This window comes from Bubalus bubalis, chromosome 2 (genome assembly GCF_019923935.1).
Source record: "Bubalus bubalis isolate 160015118507 breed Murrah chromosome 2, NDDB_SH_1, whole genome shotgun sequence".
Lineage (NCBI taxonomy): Eukaryota > Metazoa > Chordata > Mammalia > Artiodactyla > Bovidae > Bubalus > Bubalus bubalis.
In genome coordinates this window covers 32,441,359-32,458,734 of record NC_059158.1, presented here as the reverse complement: position 1 = coordinate 32,458,734, position 17,376 = coordinate 32,441,359, and the positions used below count along the sequence as shown (strand labels likewise).

Below are 17,376 nucleotides of genomic sequence, written 5' to 3'. Positions count from 1 at the left end.
TGAGGGCAGGAGGAGGGCGGGGTGAGATGGCTGGATGGCATCACTGACTCAATGGACATAAGTTTCAGCAAACTCCAGGAGATAGTGAAGGACACAGAGGACAGGTGTGCCGCAGTCCACGGGATCACAAACAGATGTGACTTAGCAACAGAACAACAACAGATGTTCTATAACTAGGTTCTTGTAAGAATCTGAAACTAATAACAGGATCAATTCTAATTAAGAGGTCAGAAAGCATTTTGCAAAGCAGTTTTCAATTTAAATGGCAGGTGGCAAAGGCAGAAGAAATTATAAAACATACCCTGAACAGGAAAAATGGTATCAATTAATCAATTTCAAAACAGTTGATATAAGATGGAGAGAAAATATGTCAGTGTTGTGCTGGGGGGGGAGTCCATTCTTCTGACCTTTGAAAAGTTTTTACTTACAGTCAGGAAGATTAGCCGGTCTCCGTTTTATTTCTGTGTCCTAACTTGTGTTGACTGTACACAAAAGTTTGGCCAGAGAGTTTGGCCACAAGAGTTTACCATGCAGGTAAAACCAGAACAACAACAAAACTGTCAAAACATGAGACAAGGTTTTCCCAGCAAAGTGTAAAATTTTATTTTCTTTCAGGTAAACTCTCCAGCTGCTATTTTACAGGAAAATAAGTATCTGTAAATAAAAGAACCATTCAATAATCAAATCTTCAGATCAGAGTTTTAATGATTTCATCAGCGTTACAGAATTCACTCTCTTCTTACCACTAAAGTCGTCATAGCACCCTCTAAAATGAATTTAACACAGCAATTAATTTACATACACAGATTGCACTTGAATAGTAACTGCTTTTAAATAGACCAATTTCATCTTCAGGTCATTAGATTTGGCATCTGAATCACACAGATCAGTTGATTGCTATAAAGCAAGCCAATATGAATAAGTCGCATATTCTAAAATGTCTAATCCAGAGTTCAGACCTCCTGAGGAGTTAGCTGTCTACCATCTCATGTCTCAGCTTCTTAATCTATACTACTGATACATTTCCAGTGATTTCATTCTATCCCATTAAGAGGTTGTATTAAGAATTAGGTCCTAACACTCTTTATTGGCATCATTTAAAAATCATTCACCTGATTTTAGGAAGCACTTTAATTATATTTTCCACTCTGCCACTTTTGTTCTTTCCCTCAAATTTATAGTTTCTTTCTTGAATACTTTTGACATTTTACCTACTTCTTTGCCAGTGGGTACATAAATATACACAAAATCATAGTATTATCTATGGGCCACATGTCTATAAGCTGGTTTCTGTTTTCTTCAAGGAAAGCTATTCTGGGGCTTCCTCCTTCCTCTAAGAAACCACCAGTAATACTACCCTCTCCCCAACCAAAGTACTTAAGAGACCAAAAGCACAGCTTTCCATGGTGGGAATGAGGAGCTGAGATGACCAGGCAGGTGAAAAACCCTACTGAGGAGAGTAAGTCTTTTGTGAATGAAAAGTCCTACTGAGGAGTAATGTCTGTTTGTGAACCTGGATTCATCTTTGATTCCACTGAGCATATGTGAGTAGGTATTCAAATATTTCAAGGAAACAAGGCTATAATCTCAACTTCTCTTATTTCAATACCTGTTACCTCTAGGTATTATCTCACTAAATTTTGCCACCAGGCACCCTTTAGCGCTGTCCTGGGTACATTGCAAACACTGGTCCTGCCTAATTTTTTTTTCCCCTAAACTCCTAATTATTTTCCCCAAGCTCCACACAGTTCTTTTCAAGGATTGTGTGGCTGACATTTTTCCCAATATATTTTGTGCTCTCTTGCAATGCTGGACCTTCAAATGCTCAAACCTAAAGGCTCTGTCACTACAGGTTACCAGAAACAAAACACTCTTTGATCTAATCTGATTTTTAATGCAATTACTAGTGATTTATTTTTCAAGGAAGCAAATAATTACAGAGCAAGAGAAAACACTGCTGAGATGATGCCTGGTCCCTTCTACCCTTCTAGGGCAGGGCTAGACTTGAGAGGAAGCAAATGTATATTCATGGTGTCTTTATTATCAAAATCAGAGTAAAATGACTACATCAGGAAGTAGCAATAATGAATGTCACGATGGAAATGATATGCCTAGAATGAATCCAGCAGCATCTGGATCTCTGTTTTGTGGGGGAAATAAGATGAAAACCCATGTCGTATGGAAAGAAATATGACAAGGAGTGCTCACAGATGCACCCTGCTTTGGGAACCCATCTCTTTGAAATCCAACGTTCAAAGGTCATCACATTTCATTTTCAACAGTTTTCACTTTCTTCCCATTCTCCCAATGTAAGAAGATATATTTCTACATTATTCAGGAATTATTAGAAATTTCATTCCATTAGAACAAGGAATAACAAGTATTCTGGGACATAGGTGTAAAATTTGTCTTTTTCTACTGAATTATAAGACATAATTGTCAATAAAGTGCATTTCACATAAAAGTACCATTAGGAGAGTAAAGTGCAATATGTAAGGTACTTCAAATAGTGCAAAGTTGCTAAATATATACATTGTATGTGCCAAGTACAAATAAAGCAGGATCTTATCTACTGGAAGCCAGAGAGAACAATGGAAATATACTTCCCCATCTTTCATCCTTTGCAGGTCAGTATATTTTGGTCCGTGTGTGTGTGTGTGTTTGTGTGTGTGACTGCCCCTGTATATTACATAACTGCTTAACCGTCTGTGCAAATGTCTGAAGCTAGTTCCCTAGAATCTGAAACCTTTAAACACTGACATAACTATGCCATCTTCACATCACAGAAGCATTAGGCTTGTAATAATGGTTGAGATATTTCAGCCTGAAAATCTGGTAAGGCAGGTATTTGACTTTGAATTAAATGTTTAATAAGAACTATGAAAAACACAATAACTATAATGCTACCGAGAGAGACCCCTATGAAATAAGCATATGACTCGTCTTGTTCATTTTCTCTTGGTTTCACACTAGCATGGAGGAGAGGCGGGGTCTGGGTATTAGGACTTGCTCTTGGAGTCGGTGAACTGAGCAGATCCTGAACGTTGCTGAGTGATCCGTTGTGAGGCAGGGCAGTGATGTTGAGCAGGTGGCAGAGCAGGGGGTACAGATCTGTAGAGTTCATGGCTGCTTTTGTGAAATTCTTTCGGAAGGCAGGACCGTGGGCTAAGAAAATGGGATGCATTTCTGCTAATGCATTGTCGTACCCGTGGTTGCCTACTGTGAAGATAAAATGCATGAACAAGTTAGCCAACCAGATGGTATTAAAATGGAAATAACTGTATCATTGAATGCCAGACTTACATGCAAATTTTATCTAATTTGACTTTTAAATAAAAGAATCCTTTACACATCATCTCTGCTGTGGTCAACATCACGATTCAATTCAGGAAACGAAAAGTCAAATGATCACAAATCTTTCCCACAGGCCACAGGAAGAAGGGTAAACTTCCCTGAGCCAAGTTGGGGGAACACAAAAGTGATTGGCAGGTAAACTAATTTTCAGCAATTACTTGTTAGGTACCTACTATGTTCCAGTTATTGTTCTAAAGATAAAGGGATAAAGGTGCCCTTAGTCATGAAGCCAATAAATTCATAATTTATCAGTTGACTCAGAAAAGACCCTGATGCTGGGAAAGACTGAGGACGGGAGGAGAAGAGGGTGACAGAGGATGAGATGGTTGGATGGCATCACTGACTCAACGGACATGAGTTTGAGCAAACCCTGGGAGATAGTGAAGAACAGGGAAGCCTGGCGTGCTGCAGTCCGTGGGGTCACAAAGAGTTGAACACAACATAGCGACTGAACAACAATCAAAAAATAAAGATCAGGACTTGTGGGTAAAATCTTGGTGTTTCAGATCAGGATCCAGCTTAGCACTGTCTGCTTTAGTACGGCTACAAAAAAAGTTAAAGACTTTTGGAGTCTTGATAAATCAGAAGAAGATACAAAACTGAAGGATGAAAACCCCTGCATAATAAAAGCTGCCTTTAAAGGCTTGTGCTCTAGCATAATATCAGGGTTCTTCTGCCCATAAAATGGCAACCAAAGAGAACTGAAAGGCTTTATTTTAAAGGTGGTGAGAATGACCGGCAAGTCGGCCTCTACTGCTTGAGTTTGCTACTAGGAAATGTGCAATGGGAACCCAGAATTGAAAAAAAAAAAATCCTAAATCAATTCCTCTGAGAGTCATCTTCTCAGAGTAATTCCAAATCTGCCTGGCAAAATCCATCTAAAGGAGTCATTTTTAGTGCTATGATTCTCTTGAGTTTCTTATTCAAGTGGAAATAATGCTGGATTTATGAATCACTAGGAATCATCTGACTGGGGCTGTGCTATTCTACTTAATTAATCAACAGTAACATTGGGAAATGTGCCATTATATAATTTGTAATTGGATGATTGTTGGGCTCCTGTCTATGAAAAGTTGGATCTAGACTCTAATCATGAAGGCAAAGTAAATCCTATCACACTTCTTACTAGAAAATCAGACTTGAAGTGAACTCATTATGACTTAGAAAACCTTTCCCATGAAGAGGGACTTTTTTTCCTAGTAGTGAATGCATGCTCAGTCACTCAGTCATGTCCATATATTTCCAACTCCATGGACCGTAGCCCACCAGGCTCCTCTGTCCATGGAATTCTCCAGGCAGGAATAGTGGAGTGGGTTGTCATTTCCTTTTCCAGGGGATCCTCCCAACCCAGGAATTGAACCTGGGTCTCCAGCATTACAGGCAGACAGATTCCTTACCACTGAGCCACCCAGGAAGCCCTTCCTAGGGGTATCCCCTACCATAAATGCTTGATCCAGCAGACAGTATTTAATAATGGATGCCTATGGGCAGTGGGGTCAACAGAGGATGAGATGGCTGGATGGCATCACCAACTCGATGGACGTGAGTTTGAGTGAATTCTGGGAGTTGGTGATGGACAGGGAGGCCTGGCGTGCTGCGATTCATGGGGTCGCAAAGAGTCGGACACGACTGAGAGACTCAACTCAACTGAACTGAAGGGCAGTGGTTCTCAAACTTGACCGTGTATGAGACTCCGGTGTAGGGAGGGTGGGTGCAGGTAAAAACACAGATCTCTGGGCTCCACCCTCTCAGTTCCCAGTTTAGCAGATCTGGGTTGGGCCCAAGAATCTGCATGTCTATTGAGTTCCCAGGAGATTTGGATGATGCTGGTCCAGGGAACACATTTTGAGAACCACTGCTTTTGGACATTAGGGCTGAATTCTCTTCTAGAACTCAGGCTGAGAAGAACTGTAGTAGCCAGTACTTAATTATTTTGTTGAAAAAATAATTACGTTGAACATTAACATAAACAGGAGCACCATTAAGGTTTTAGATTCAAAATAGGAGTGACCATCTATTATGTAATTGTAGTTCACTGAACCAAAGTTTCAAGAGAGCCACTGACATTTATGTTAATTGTTAATTGTAATTCTGTCTCTTCAGAGACAGCAGTTCTTTTCTAAGCAACTCCTCTCACATAAGAGTCACCTGCACAATACATGAAAGCCTGAACATATAAAGTTGGCAACTATTCCCATGGCCAAAGAAATTATTTTTAAAAACTTTAATACAGCTCTCCTGCCCTGATTAAATATTGGTTTACAGATGATTATCCGTATGTAAAACCTGTTTTAAGGATCTGAACCCATCACATATACATCTGCCAGTATGACTCATTTATGCTCTATAAATGCCACTGCCAGGTAACTGCTTTTCTCTTCATCAATAAACATGATGCAAACCCAATTCTACCTAAAGGGACATTTTTTTAAATATCTCAAATGTATCAAGGAGCATTTCTAGTCAGTGTTGGCACCATATGCTTGCTTCAACATTCAGTAACAATGGAAACAACCCCCAGTGGATTGGTTGGTAGTGCATGTGAGTGTCTCTATCAGCGGGGAAGCAGATCCCATGCCAGGTAGTTTAAGAGAGGGAGTTTCAGATGAGGGCCAGTGTTGAAGCTCAGAAGCAAACATGAGATGGCAAGGTTACCCTGTGAGTAGACCAGTGGGAATAGTCCCCAGTGGGAACCTCAATGGCCCCCAGAGCTGGAGAGACAGAAGGATGAGGTGGGGTCACCAGAGCCCCAAAGGCAGGACTACTCAGTAGGAGCTGAGGCCACAGACAGGGAGGTTGTCCAGAGCTGGGATCACAGTGGACATGAAGTCATAGGCTGGGGCAGACAGAATGGGGGACAGACCCTGGCTTCGGCCAAACTCCTGCCTTCCACACTCCTGCCAAGGTTCTCTATTGGCCAAATGGAACCAGAAACCAGCTTACAAAGTAGCTTGGGAAATTTAGTCTGTAGAGATCTGTCACTGCTGATATCGGAGAAGGCAATGGCACCCCACTCCAGTACTCTTGCCTGGAAAATCCCATGGATGGAGGAGCCTGGTAGGCTGCAGTCCATGGGGTCGCTAAGAGTTGGACACGACTGAGAGACTTCGTTTTCACTTTTCACTTTCATGCATTGAAGAAGGAAATGGCAACCCACTCCAGTGTTCTTGCCTGGAGAATCCCGGGGATGGGGGAGCCTGATAGGCTTCTGTCTATGGGGTCGCACAGAGTTGGACATGACTGAAGCGACTTAGCAGCAGCAGCAGCAGGAGGGATCTGTCACTGCTGATACAGAGCAGATCAGGGTAAGGGTGGGCAGGCAGTTTGAGAGCAAATATGCAAATGGAAGGCATGATAAAGATGAGTTACATCCTGTGGATGACTTCCATTTGACTGACTTGTTAAAAGCTGTGTGAAAAGGGAAAACTACACGTTATGGATGGCTCCTCTGTCCATGGAGTTCTCCAGGCAAGAATACTGGAGTGGGCTGCCATGCCCTCTTCCAGGGGATCTTTCCAATCCAGGGATCGAACCTGGGTCTGCTACAGTGCAGACAAATTCTTTACCATCTGAGCCACCAGGGAAGCCTCTATTATGGATGGCAGAAAGCTCTTTATTTTGTATACTTGAATTTTAAATAGGATTTCCATCATCTTCTAAATTTATATAATGGAAATACCTCCAGAATTATACCACTAGGTATTCATTAGGAAAATATATCTTGATATACTTTTATCCATGCCAATATGCACTTCTTTTTAGAAATGTTCCCAAAGTGTAAAGCAAAGCTGGCCTATATTTTGTAGAGCCACAGGGCAAAAGAAACTAGAAAACTGAAAACTGCAGAGAAAAATAGAGATGACACTTTTATGAAACCAGAGTATGAAACAGATGCAGTAAATGATTCAATTTACAAAACTCAGGTTTTTCTCAGGAACATAATGGTTATAACTAGCAGTATAGAGCATGGTACTTATCTTTGGTCTGATGACTTCAAGAGAAGTAAATGTTTCACTTTTAGGAGGTTACCTCATTTTAAAGTCCCCAGTAAATCTTTATTGGGATATTTATTGGATCTTTATTTAGCTATTAATGTATGACACTAGCCTAGTTATTCAATCGGTAAACAGAATGTTGAATACGGCAGAAACAACTCCCAGATGGCCTCCACTTTAGCAGACGATGCAGAATGGGGAGAAAGACTGTAACATACTCACACAGAAAGTCATCTGACTTATTCTGTAAAATATGCCAGCCGTCGTCAGCCACTGCGAGAATGGGCTGAATTCGACTGTTGTGTTTGTAATGCCATCTTTCCGGAACCTCTTCCTTTTTGTAAACAGTCAGATTAGGATGAGCTTGAGCTAGTGCTTCATAGACTTCATCAAATTTGCCTAAAACAGAAGGATGAGGAGAAGCAGTCAGAACAAGACTCTTACCGCTACAGCCAAGAAGCAACCATGGTAACAGAGGTCAGTCAATGCAGACATCCTACTGATGTAGACAGTCAGCAAGTTCAAGGAAATGAAGTCTTACCAGACAATTTAGAGCCCCTGCCCACCCCCGCTCCCCACGGGGGAAACTGAAAAATAATCTTCTCTTAAAATAAATTCACCTTCAGAGAAGACATTTTATTGAACCAGAAATCTCTAATCTCTAAAGACTTAAATACACATGTCCATGCGTGCATGAGTGTGCTAAGCTGCTTCAGTCATGCTCAACTCTTTGCAACCCTGGGGATGTAAAACTTTAAAAAAAAAAAAAGCCTTTTTATTTTATATTGGAGTGTAGTTGATTGACAACATTGGATTCTTTTCAGTTGCACAACAAAGTGATTTCAGTTATACACATACAGGTATCCATTCTCTTTCAAATTCTTTTTGGGGATGTTAAACGTTTTGAGTTTGTTCAAAACTCAAACAGAATCTACCTTTAAAACAGAAATAATGAATGACAGGTTGGTATGAGGCTTTGAGACGAGGTTTGTAAAAAGGTTCAGGCCGTAAAGCCTGTGCTCTGCAACAAGAGAAGGCACTGCAATGAGAAGCCTTCACACCACAACTAGAGAAAAGCCCACACAGCAATGAAGACCCAGAACATCAAAAAATAAAAACAAGTAAATAATTTTTTTTTTAAAGTTTGAGATACTGTTATTACTTCCCTTGCTCATAGGTAAGAAAGCTAAGTCTCAGCAAGAGCAAAACTTTCTCTTTCCTCTACCCCACGGCTTCCCTGTTAAGCAGATCCTAACTAAGGATCCTCTGAAGGCTTCCATAAAAATCACTGTAACTCCATGCACATTTGTGTGTATCTTCCCATCTCTACTTCTCTGCGAGTGAAGGCTGTAGCTTTTCATCATATCCAATGACTCCAAAATGGTTAAATGCCACTACCATAAATACACAGAGAGAGCATCAGTTTCAATACTGTAGAGAAAAGTAAAAAATCAGACTCGGAGGGAAGAGACTTTGTCTTTTCAGAGACTAAGGATTAAATCCAAGAGTATTACCATGAACAAAGACAAGCACACTTGAAAGACAGAAACAGAAATCCCCCACTCAGTCACTCTGGGCACGTCCACACCCCGCCCCAGATCACCACTCCGTTCAGGCTGACCTTCCCTGGGCAAGATGGCGGCCACCGGCGATTGGTCAATCAGGGTGTAGTGCTCTCTATCCAGATATTGGTCGAGCTCTATGATCCTCTCCTGGGAACACTGCGTCATTCCATGGTCACTTGTGATGATCAGGTTCAGAACGTTCCACAATTTTGCCTTTTTCAGCATTTGTATGAGATATCCTAACTTGTGGTCAATATCTGAAATGACAGGCCCCATGAGCGGACTGTCTGGTCCCAACTGGTGACCCATATCATCAGGTTCCTCCCAATAAAGAAGACCAAGATTGATGGGCTCTTCTGATGTAAACCACTCAATAATTTTGGCAACTCTGTCTTCAAATGAAACGGAGTCATTGTAAGGCATGCAGTGAGTGGGAAAGTTTCCATGTATTTTGACATCTGTTCCAGGCCACATGGCCGCACCACTCGTGTGTCCTGCCCTCTGATTTGTGATCCATATCGGTGTCGCTTCTTCCCAAAACTCAGAATCATAAATATCCATGTCATCCAAGGAGAAAGATTTGTTCAGAATAGGGTCATACATGTCATTTGCCACAATACCATGATTCTCAGCAAAGAGGCCAGTGACCAAAGTATAATGGTTAGGGTAGGTCTTTGTAATAAAAATATTAGTAACTTGCTGCACCTGGACACCGTATTTCATAATATAGTGAAAATGGGGTGTTGGAACTCTATATAAATAATCCCAACGGAATCCGTCAAATGAAACTAGCAGAACCTTTGGCTGGTCTGATTGGAGAGAAAATGTAACTGAAAGTGTTAATGCAGCAAGCATGAAGGACACCCGGAGAAGTTTTGAAGTCATTTTTAAACTACTTGATTGCTTCAGTGTAAGATAATCTGTATAAGAAAAATATAGAAGTTAATGGCAATAATTTTGTTTTACAGACTTTACCCAAAACAGAGAATGACGGCGCTTAGTAACCCCAGTTATAGTATACATCACAGCCTGGAAGGTTTATGTTGCAGAATTTCATCTTAAACAAGAAACATGGGGCTCTCTATAACAAAGCTAAGAAATATATTCACACTTTAGAAATTGTTTTAGTTTCTAAGAACTTACCAAAACATTTCCTCAAAGAAATTATGTAAATTATCTCCCCAAATATCATTTTAAAAGATGAAATAATTTGCATACAACTTTTCAGAAACACTTTCAGGTTGACTTAGACTTCTGGCTCCTGCTCATGGACATTTATATATGTCCAAATATTCCGGGAACTGGTGATGGACAGGGAGACCTGGCATGCTGCAGTCCATGGGGTTGCAAAGAGTCGGACATGACTGAGCAACTGAACTGAACTGAACTGAAATACCTGTGGACGCGTTCATCATTAGTGTTAGACAGGCTGTAGGAACCTAGCAACAGGAATTAGCACTAGCAAATTCAAAAATAATATTTTTTAAAAATACATAGGTAAACCTCCATGTTTCAATGGCAAGGCCTTATGTTTGGTCCATCATAGTAAGAGATTAACTTGGTGTCTTGAAGTGACATAAAAATTGTGACATTCTAATATATTTGTGAAACATAATTGATATTCATGTATTAATAATCAAAGCATGTGTGTGTGCTAAATTGCTTCAGTCATGTCTGACTCTATGCAACCCTATGAACTGCAGCCTGCCAGGCTCCTCTGTTCATGGGATTTTCCAGGCAAGAATACTGGAGTGGGTTGCCATTTCCTTCTCCAAATAATCAAAGCATGTTGTTGTTGTTGTTTGGTCGCCCAGTCATGTCTGACTCTTTGAGACTCCATGGACTGCAGCACACCAGGCCTCTCTGTCTCTCACCATGTCCCGAAGTTTGCCCAAGTTCATGTCTATTGCATAAGTGATGCCATCTAGCCATCTCATCCTCTGACGCCCTCTTCTCCTTCTGCCCTCAATCAAAACATAGTCTTCTTTAAATAAAACAATTAGGTTCTGAACTAAGTATAACAGAAGTGTAAATCTGAAATTTGATGTTGACCTTCCTAATGTTAGTGGCTTCCCTGGTGGCTCAGTTGGTAAAGAGTCTGCCTGCAATGCAGGAAACCTGGGTTCGATCCCTGGGTCGGGAAAATCCCCTGGAGAAGGAAATGGCAACCCACTCCAGTATTCTTGCCTGGAGAATTCCATGGACAGAGGAGCTTGGTGGGCTACAGTCCATGGGGGTCACAAAGAGTCAGAAAAGACTAAGTGACTTTCACTTTCATTTTTCCTAATGTTAAAATTCATCAACATTTAATCTTATCAGTGGTGTGTGTAGAACAGGCACTTCCCAGGATTAAATAAATCTCTTGGGATCAAAGCGGTTGTAATTGCTGTTGTTCACCTGCCTCTATTTCTAAAAAGCTTTTATTCTATTCAAGAAAGCTAATAAGAGATAATATGAAAAACAATACATATGTAAATTTTGTCAGTTCTCATTAGGTTTGCAAATCCAGTTAAGGATTTCCCTCTGCTCTTCATTCTTGCATGAAGTTATTTATAAGCCCACCAAACCTGGATCTAACTATATTTTGTGCCAAGAAATCTCTTGAATTCAGTTTTTGACACCTTCCTAATTTGAATATGCTGAAGACATTTTTAAACCTCAGAAAAAGAACCTGTCTTGCCCTCCTATTTTATAAGTGCTGGTAAATAAAAACTGGCATGCCTGCTTTGCTACCAGGGGCAAGCATTCTGCTTCTGTTTTGTTTTGTTTGTTTGTTTTTAACCATGATTTCAGCATACCAGAACATTACTTAAACTGAAATTGTTGTAGGTATTGATCTCCAGACAATGGCTCAAAAATTAAATTTAAAAAACTATTCTTCAAATGGCAAGAAACTTCCCAGTTCTGGAAGGAACATGAATAATCAGTTCCAATAAGGAACTGCAAAAATATTTACTAACATTTCTAGCTAAGAATGGTGGTTCTTTCTCTTCCTCTCTTCTCCTTCACTTTCTTAACACAAGAAAGGATACTATGAACCAAATATAATTTAAAGCTAAAAAATGAATCAACTACATGAAACATCTGATTTCTCCTCTATTGTAGTAAATTAATTCAGCAACTGTAATAAGCAGGACCGAACTGCTTTCCTGGGACAAACGCAAATAAACAAAGGCTAACCATTGCCTCAAGCTTAGGAATGTTTGGTAAGAGGAACCAACATTATCACATCGATGACATAAAGCAACAAACAGGGAAGCGGGGGTGGGGATGGAAGAAATCTGATTTCTTTCTTTTGTAACACAAAGTGCTTCATGGCGCTGTGGAATCCCTCGTTCTGGGTCCAGATTTCACTGGGCTGCTTTCCAATTCCTCGCCCCTCCAGCCCTTCCCCTACAGACAGCCTTGGAAATCTAGAGGAAAGGGGCGCCAAGAAAGGAGAGGAGAGAAAGTGAAGGATGAGAAGGTGTATGTAGAGCGAACAGACGTCAAGAAGATGGTGATGCGTCTCCCCATCGTTTTCACCGGGATTTCATCCTAGCTCCGGGAAGGATCTCGGCGTAGGGTACGTTCCCAATTTGTAGAACTCCAGCCCGCCCACCGAGGCCAGAAGATGCCCTAACGTGGGCTCTGTACAAGTGTGCAGTGGAAACGGGAGGAAGGATAGTTTGGGGGTCCCTAAAGAGGCAGGTGGGTCTCGAGGAGGCCAGCCTCCCACTTTCCCCGACTCTTACCCTCGCGGCGATCCGCTCAGTCCGCAACGGTTTGGGTCAATGGGAGGGAAGGCCTGGAAAGGGATCCCTCCCGCAGACCCGGGGCAACAGCCAGGAGCTGGCGGGAGCAAAGGGTGCCCCCCAAACCCACAGCTGCTCACCTGCTCGCCAACTCAACGCAGAGCACCTGACCAGCACTGCACCTGACCAGCACCGCCTACCGGCCGCAGGCCCCGCCTCTTGGCTGCTATTGGCTACGGGACATAGAGAAAGCCGGGCTCCTGGGAGTGGCTGCCCCGCCTGTCAATCAGTGGGGCGGGCACTGCGGAATTTGAAGGGTGGATCCGGCGGGAGTCAGGGGAGTGAGGGGTGACTTGGACCCAGCCTGGAGGTTCCAGGGGCAGGAAGGAGAAGGAGCCCCAGGGCTCGCTAAGGCCCCCTCTGCAGGATCACAGAAACATTCTGCATTGGGCCTTTTCTAGACGGGCAGTTATGCTGTGGTCAGTGATGCAGAGAGGTCATAGCGCTCCACCCCCAATAGTGGTTGATGTGTTTGGACACTGTTTTCGTTAAAAGCTACTATTCTCTTACCCGATTTCTCATCTCCAGTTTTCTTCTGTTTTCGGATCACAAATGGGTAGCACCATACTCTGGACTTTGCTCCGAGGAACACCAGAGCACCCCAGGAGGTCAATGGGACTATGCAAAATCTAATTTAAAAGGATTTAATTTTACCGTCCTGGTTTTTGCAAGGTCAGGTCTCTGAGGAATCTGCAATAGTGTGGTTCCTGAGAATGCACATATTACACCAAGCCAGGTTCAGAATCGGGTTAATTTGCACAGGCTGCGAGGCGGAATAGCTATGCCAGGCACCAGATTCTGCTCCTAGCTTTGTTTTTAAATATGCAGGATTGAACTTCGGGTCTGACTCCTTTTTCTTGATCCTGTTTCTTCTATTCCCATTCTGAAATGAATTAAGTTTTTAGTGTTTTTTGTCTTGTTTTGTTTTGTAATGGATGGTATTTTTAGCCGGGAGGGAGTGCAGACAGGTACATAGTTTGCCAATATGATCCCAGCTATATTTATCATAAATTATAGCAGTGACTTCCAGTTCCCCTGAAAGAATTTGTCCATCTACACAATTCCCAAACCGAATTCTGACCACCCTGCAATGGACAATAATATCTGCTGGTTGTTGCAACTTAAATGTAAACATCTAATTAGCAGTTAAAATGGAGAGCAGAACCAGTAGTTCTGGGTCCCCTGGAGCTCACTTCCCTGGTACACCAGAACTGTAATGAATAGACAGCCTTGCTGAGAGTTAATTAAACAAGGCAGACATTTTGGTCATTGTTTTTTCTCCTTCTCTCAACTTCTCATAGAGGGACAGTCCCTACCCCAATGGCTCCTTTCCCACAGCGTCATACCACCCACAGGGGGATCTGGGCACTCTTCCACAGCCTTTTATTTGTAATGACTTGAGTTTATGGTTTTCCACACGTGGGATGGGGATTGAGAGGGAGACTGATGTCTGTGTTTGGCCAGATTCAGTTGCAGTGAAGCTGAACAGGTTGTTCCAAGTCCCCAAAGCCCTGTCCTTTGAAATTGCCCCAACTTGGAACAGGGTGGCCCAATATTATAAGTCTTTGTCCCCCCAGAATAGACCAACCCTATGTTCTCCCAAAACATTCAGAGAACAGCATATGCTGATTAGAGAGCAGAGTGGTGAAAACAGGCTTGTCTTTTACATGGATCGCTGAATACTGTTGGACTCTGTTCAGATGGCACTGCTTGGCTCTGCAAACTTTTTACGAAGACAAGATTGTATTCACAAGTCACCTCTGCGACACAGGCATGATGCAGCTGTTAACCACAATGCACAGCACGGAAAATGACTCATGAGGGGCCTGGCGAGTGCCAGAGACACTGCCCAGATCTCCATGTAATGACATCTAGAGTCAACTGGCAGGCTCATGATATAACTCATGTTGCTAATAGGGAAAAAATCTGGCTTACATAGTAGAGATAGAGGAATGATTGTAAAAACATGGAAATCCTGCTTCCACATCTGTAACAGCCCTTCTGCCCTGTCTGTTGCCTTGAGCTCTGTCCAACTGCCATTACTACTCAGCCAATTATGGTCACCTAAGCTAGCGATCCCCAACTTTTTTGGCACTGGGGACAGGTTTCGTGGAAGACAATTTTTCCATGGACTCAGGGTCGGGTGGGGATGGTTTAGGGATGATTCAAATGCATTACATTTATTGTGCACTTTATTTCTATTACATCAGCTCCACCTCAGGTCATCAGGCATTTGGTCCCGGAAGTTGGGAACCCATGGCCTAAACCACAAACTGGTTGACTGTTGCTATTCCTTTGTTTTATATTATTGAATTAATATAATTGTTGATTAATATAATGACTGAGCTAGTAACATTTTTCTGCATAATGGTATAACAGAAGAATCAGCTTCTTTCAAGGGTTTTGGGGTACAGATGGGGATTCCTCTACCTATCTAAAGAAGTCTAATAGAAGTCTAATAGGTTTGAGAGCAGAATTATTTTCTTTCTGAGGAGCTAGAAGAGGTTTGAGTTAAAACTAAAATAGGATTTTTTTTTTTAATGAAATAGCCAAGACTGGTTCTGCAACAGTCGTTTTCTTTTCAAAACTAGTGTATACACCATGGTAGGGTGAATGAGCAAATTATTTTACAAAAATTTAAAAAATCTTTAGGGTTGTAATATACTTTGTCACAACAATAAATTAAAGCAAAGTCTATCTCTTAAGCCTTTATAGAACAGTCTGCAAAATATGAGTCTCACATATTGAACAGCCATAGATTAAGAATCACAAGGATTCTCTTAGGCAAACTCTGGGAGATGGGGATGGACAAGGAAGCCTGGCATGTTGCAGTCCGCCCAGTCACAAAGAGTAGGATACGACTTGGTGACTGAACAACAACAATAAGGATTCTGGTTCTGGACTGACCTTAATTATTTTTTTAATTTAAGTATAGCTGATTTACAATGTTTCAGGTGTACAGCAAAGCGATTCAGTTATATATATATATATATATATATATATATATATATACACTTTTTCCGATTCTCTTCCATTATAGGTTATTAAAAGATACTGAATATAGTTCCCTGTGATATACAGTAGGTCCTTGTTGTTTATCTATTTTATATATAAGTAAGTGAAAGTCGCTTAGTCATGTCTGACTCTTTGTGACCCCATAGACTATACAGTCCATGGAATTCTCCAGGCCAGAATACTGGGGTGGGTACCCTTTCCCTTCTCCAGGGGATCTGCCCAACCCAGGAATTGAACCGGGGTCTCCTGCATTGCAGATGGATTCTTTACCAGCTGAGCTACCAGGGAAGCCCATTTTATGTATAGTAATGTGTATCTGTTAATCCCAAATTCCTGACTTAGCCCTAATTTCTGATTATCCCCTGTCTCTAGGGATGACTTTTCACTTGATAAATAGTAGTACTTCACTGTACTCAGCAGAAGTACAACCCAATGAAAGAAAAGTTAAATTATAGACTAAAGATTCAGTCCACGTATTTTTATGCTTATTGGTAATTTAGGTTGCTAATGCTATATTTGTACCTAATAGGACTGTACTTCCACACATTTAGTATGCTTTACCCTCAGAAAGCCTTATGGAAGCCAAATATAACCTTGTAAACTTCTTTGCATGACCAGATTTTGCAAACTGTATTCATAGTATATTATTTTTTCTAGAGTTACTGGAACAAATCACCACCACCTGGATGGCTTAGGTCAACAGAAATGTATTCTCCCACAGCTTTGGAAGCTTGAAGTCTGAAGTCCAGATGTTGGCAGGGCCACCCTCCTCCAGAGGCTCCAAGGAAGAATACTGCCTTGTCTCTTCCAGCTTCCACTGGTTCTGGCATTCCTGGGCCCAGTCACTGCCCCCATCGTCACGTGCTGTTTTCCTCTGTAAGTCTCTATGTCTTCACGTGGCCTTGTTATGAGGGCACCAGTCACTGGAATGAAGGCCCCTTTAATCCAATAAGACCTTATCTAAATTTAACTAGTCTAACTGAGAGAGACAAGTATCATATGATATCAATTATATGTGAAATCTAAAAAAAATGGTACAAATGAACTTATTTACCAAACAGAAATAGAGTCACAGATGTAGAAAACAAACCTATGGTTACCAGGGGTAAGTGGGGAGGGATAAACTGGGAGATTGGGATTGACACATACACATTACTATATATAAAATAGGTAATAATAACTAATAAGGACCTACTATATAGCACAAACTCTACCCAATACTGTAATGCCCTATATAGGAAAAGAATCTAAAAAAGAGTGGATATATGTATATGTATAACTTATTCTTTTGCTGTACACCTGAACCTAACCATATTGTAAATCAACTAGCTGCTGCTCAGTGCTCAGTCATGTCCAACTCTTTGTGACCGCATGGACTGTAGCTTGCTAGGCTCCTCTGTCCATGGAATTCTCCAGGCAAGAATACTGGAGTGGGTAACCATTCCCTTCTTCAGGGGATCCTCCCGACCCAGGGATCAAATCCGGGTCGTAAATCAACTGTCAGTTCAGTTCAGTCGCTCAGTCGTGTCTGACTCTTTGCGACCCCATGAATCGCAGCACGCCAGGCCTCCCTGTCCATCACCAACTCCCGGAGTTCACTCAGACTCACATCCATCGAGTCAGTGATGCCATCCAGCCATCTCATCCTCTGTC

At 41.6% G+C, this 17,376-nt stretch overlaps 1 protein-coding gene and 1 long non-coding RNA gene across 4 annotated transcripts in view; one reads left to right on the top strand and one right to left on the bottom strand.

Annotated features, from left to right (window-relative positions):
- Window positions 1-578: 578 nt before the first annotated feature.
- On the bottom strand, window positions 579-12,920 carry ENPP5 (ectonucleotide pyrophosphatase/phosphodiesterase family member 5). 2 transcript variants are annotated; one of them, XM_006076151.4, is made up of 4 exons: window positions 12,789-12,920; window positions 8,971-9,834; window positions 7,572-7,748; window positions 579-3,219 (listed from the first exon to the last, which is right to left on the bottom strand). In XM_006076151.4, the coding sequence occupies exons 2-4, from the start codon at window positions 9,797-9,799 to the stop codon at window positions 2,792-2,794; spliced, it is 1,434 nt and encodes a 477-aa protein (XP_006076213.4). In that variant the 5' UTR covers window positions 9,800-9,834; window positions 12,789-12,920; the 3' UTR covers window positions 579-2,791. The 2 variants fall into 2 exon arrangements, with proteins under 2 accessions (XP_006076213.4, XP_006076214.4); XM_006076152.4 differs by lacking the exon at window positions 12,789-12,920 and adding an exon at window positions 12,649-12,788.
- The window catches only part of LOC102407515, a 31,626-nt gene continuing 26,471 nt past the window's right edge, over window positions 12,222-17,376 (top strand). For both annotated transcript variants that reach the window (XR_006545298.2, XR_329102.4), the window contains exons 1-2: window positions 12,222-12,479; window positions 16,381-16,599. This is a non-coding gene — a long non-coding RNA (uncharacterized LOC102407515). The remainder of the gene's footprint in view (window positions 12,480-16,380; window positions 16,600-17,376) is intronic.

What these genes read in the sequence shown, in the direction of transcription:
- ENPP5 (XM_006076151.4), bottom strand. Translation starts at nt 9,799, where the DNA reads ATGACTTCAAAACTTCTCCGGGTGTCCTTCATGCTTGCTGCATTAACA. An exon ending in CGCCATCTTGCCCAGGGAAG is followed by an intron (nt 7,749 to 8,970) that starts GTCAGCCTGAAC and finishes CTTCTGTTTTAG; the next exon opens with GCAAATTTGATGAAGTCTAT. An exon ending in TAAGTCAGATGACTTTCTGT is followed by an intron (nt 3,220 to 7,571) that starts GTGAGTATGTTA and finishes TTATCTTCACAG; the next exon opens with TAGGCAACCACGGGTACGAC.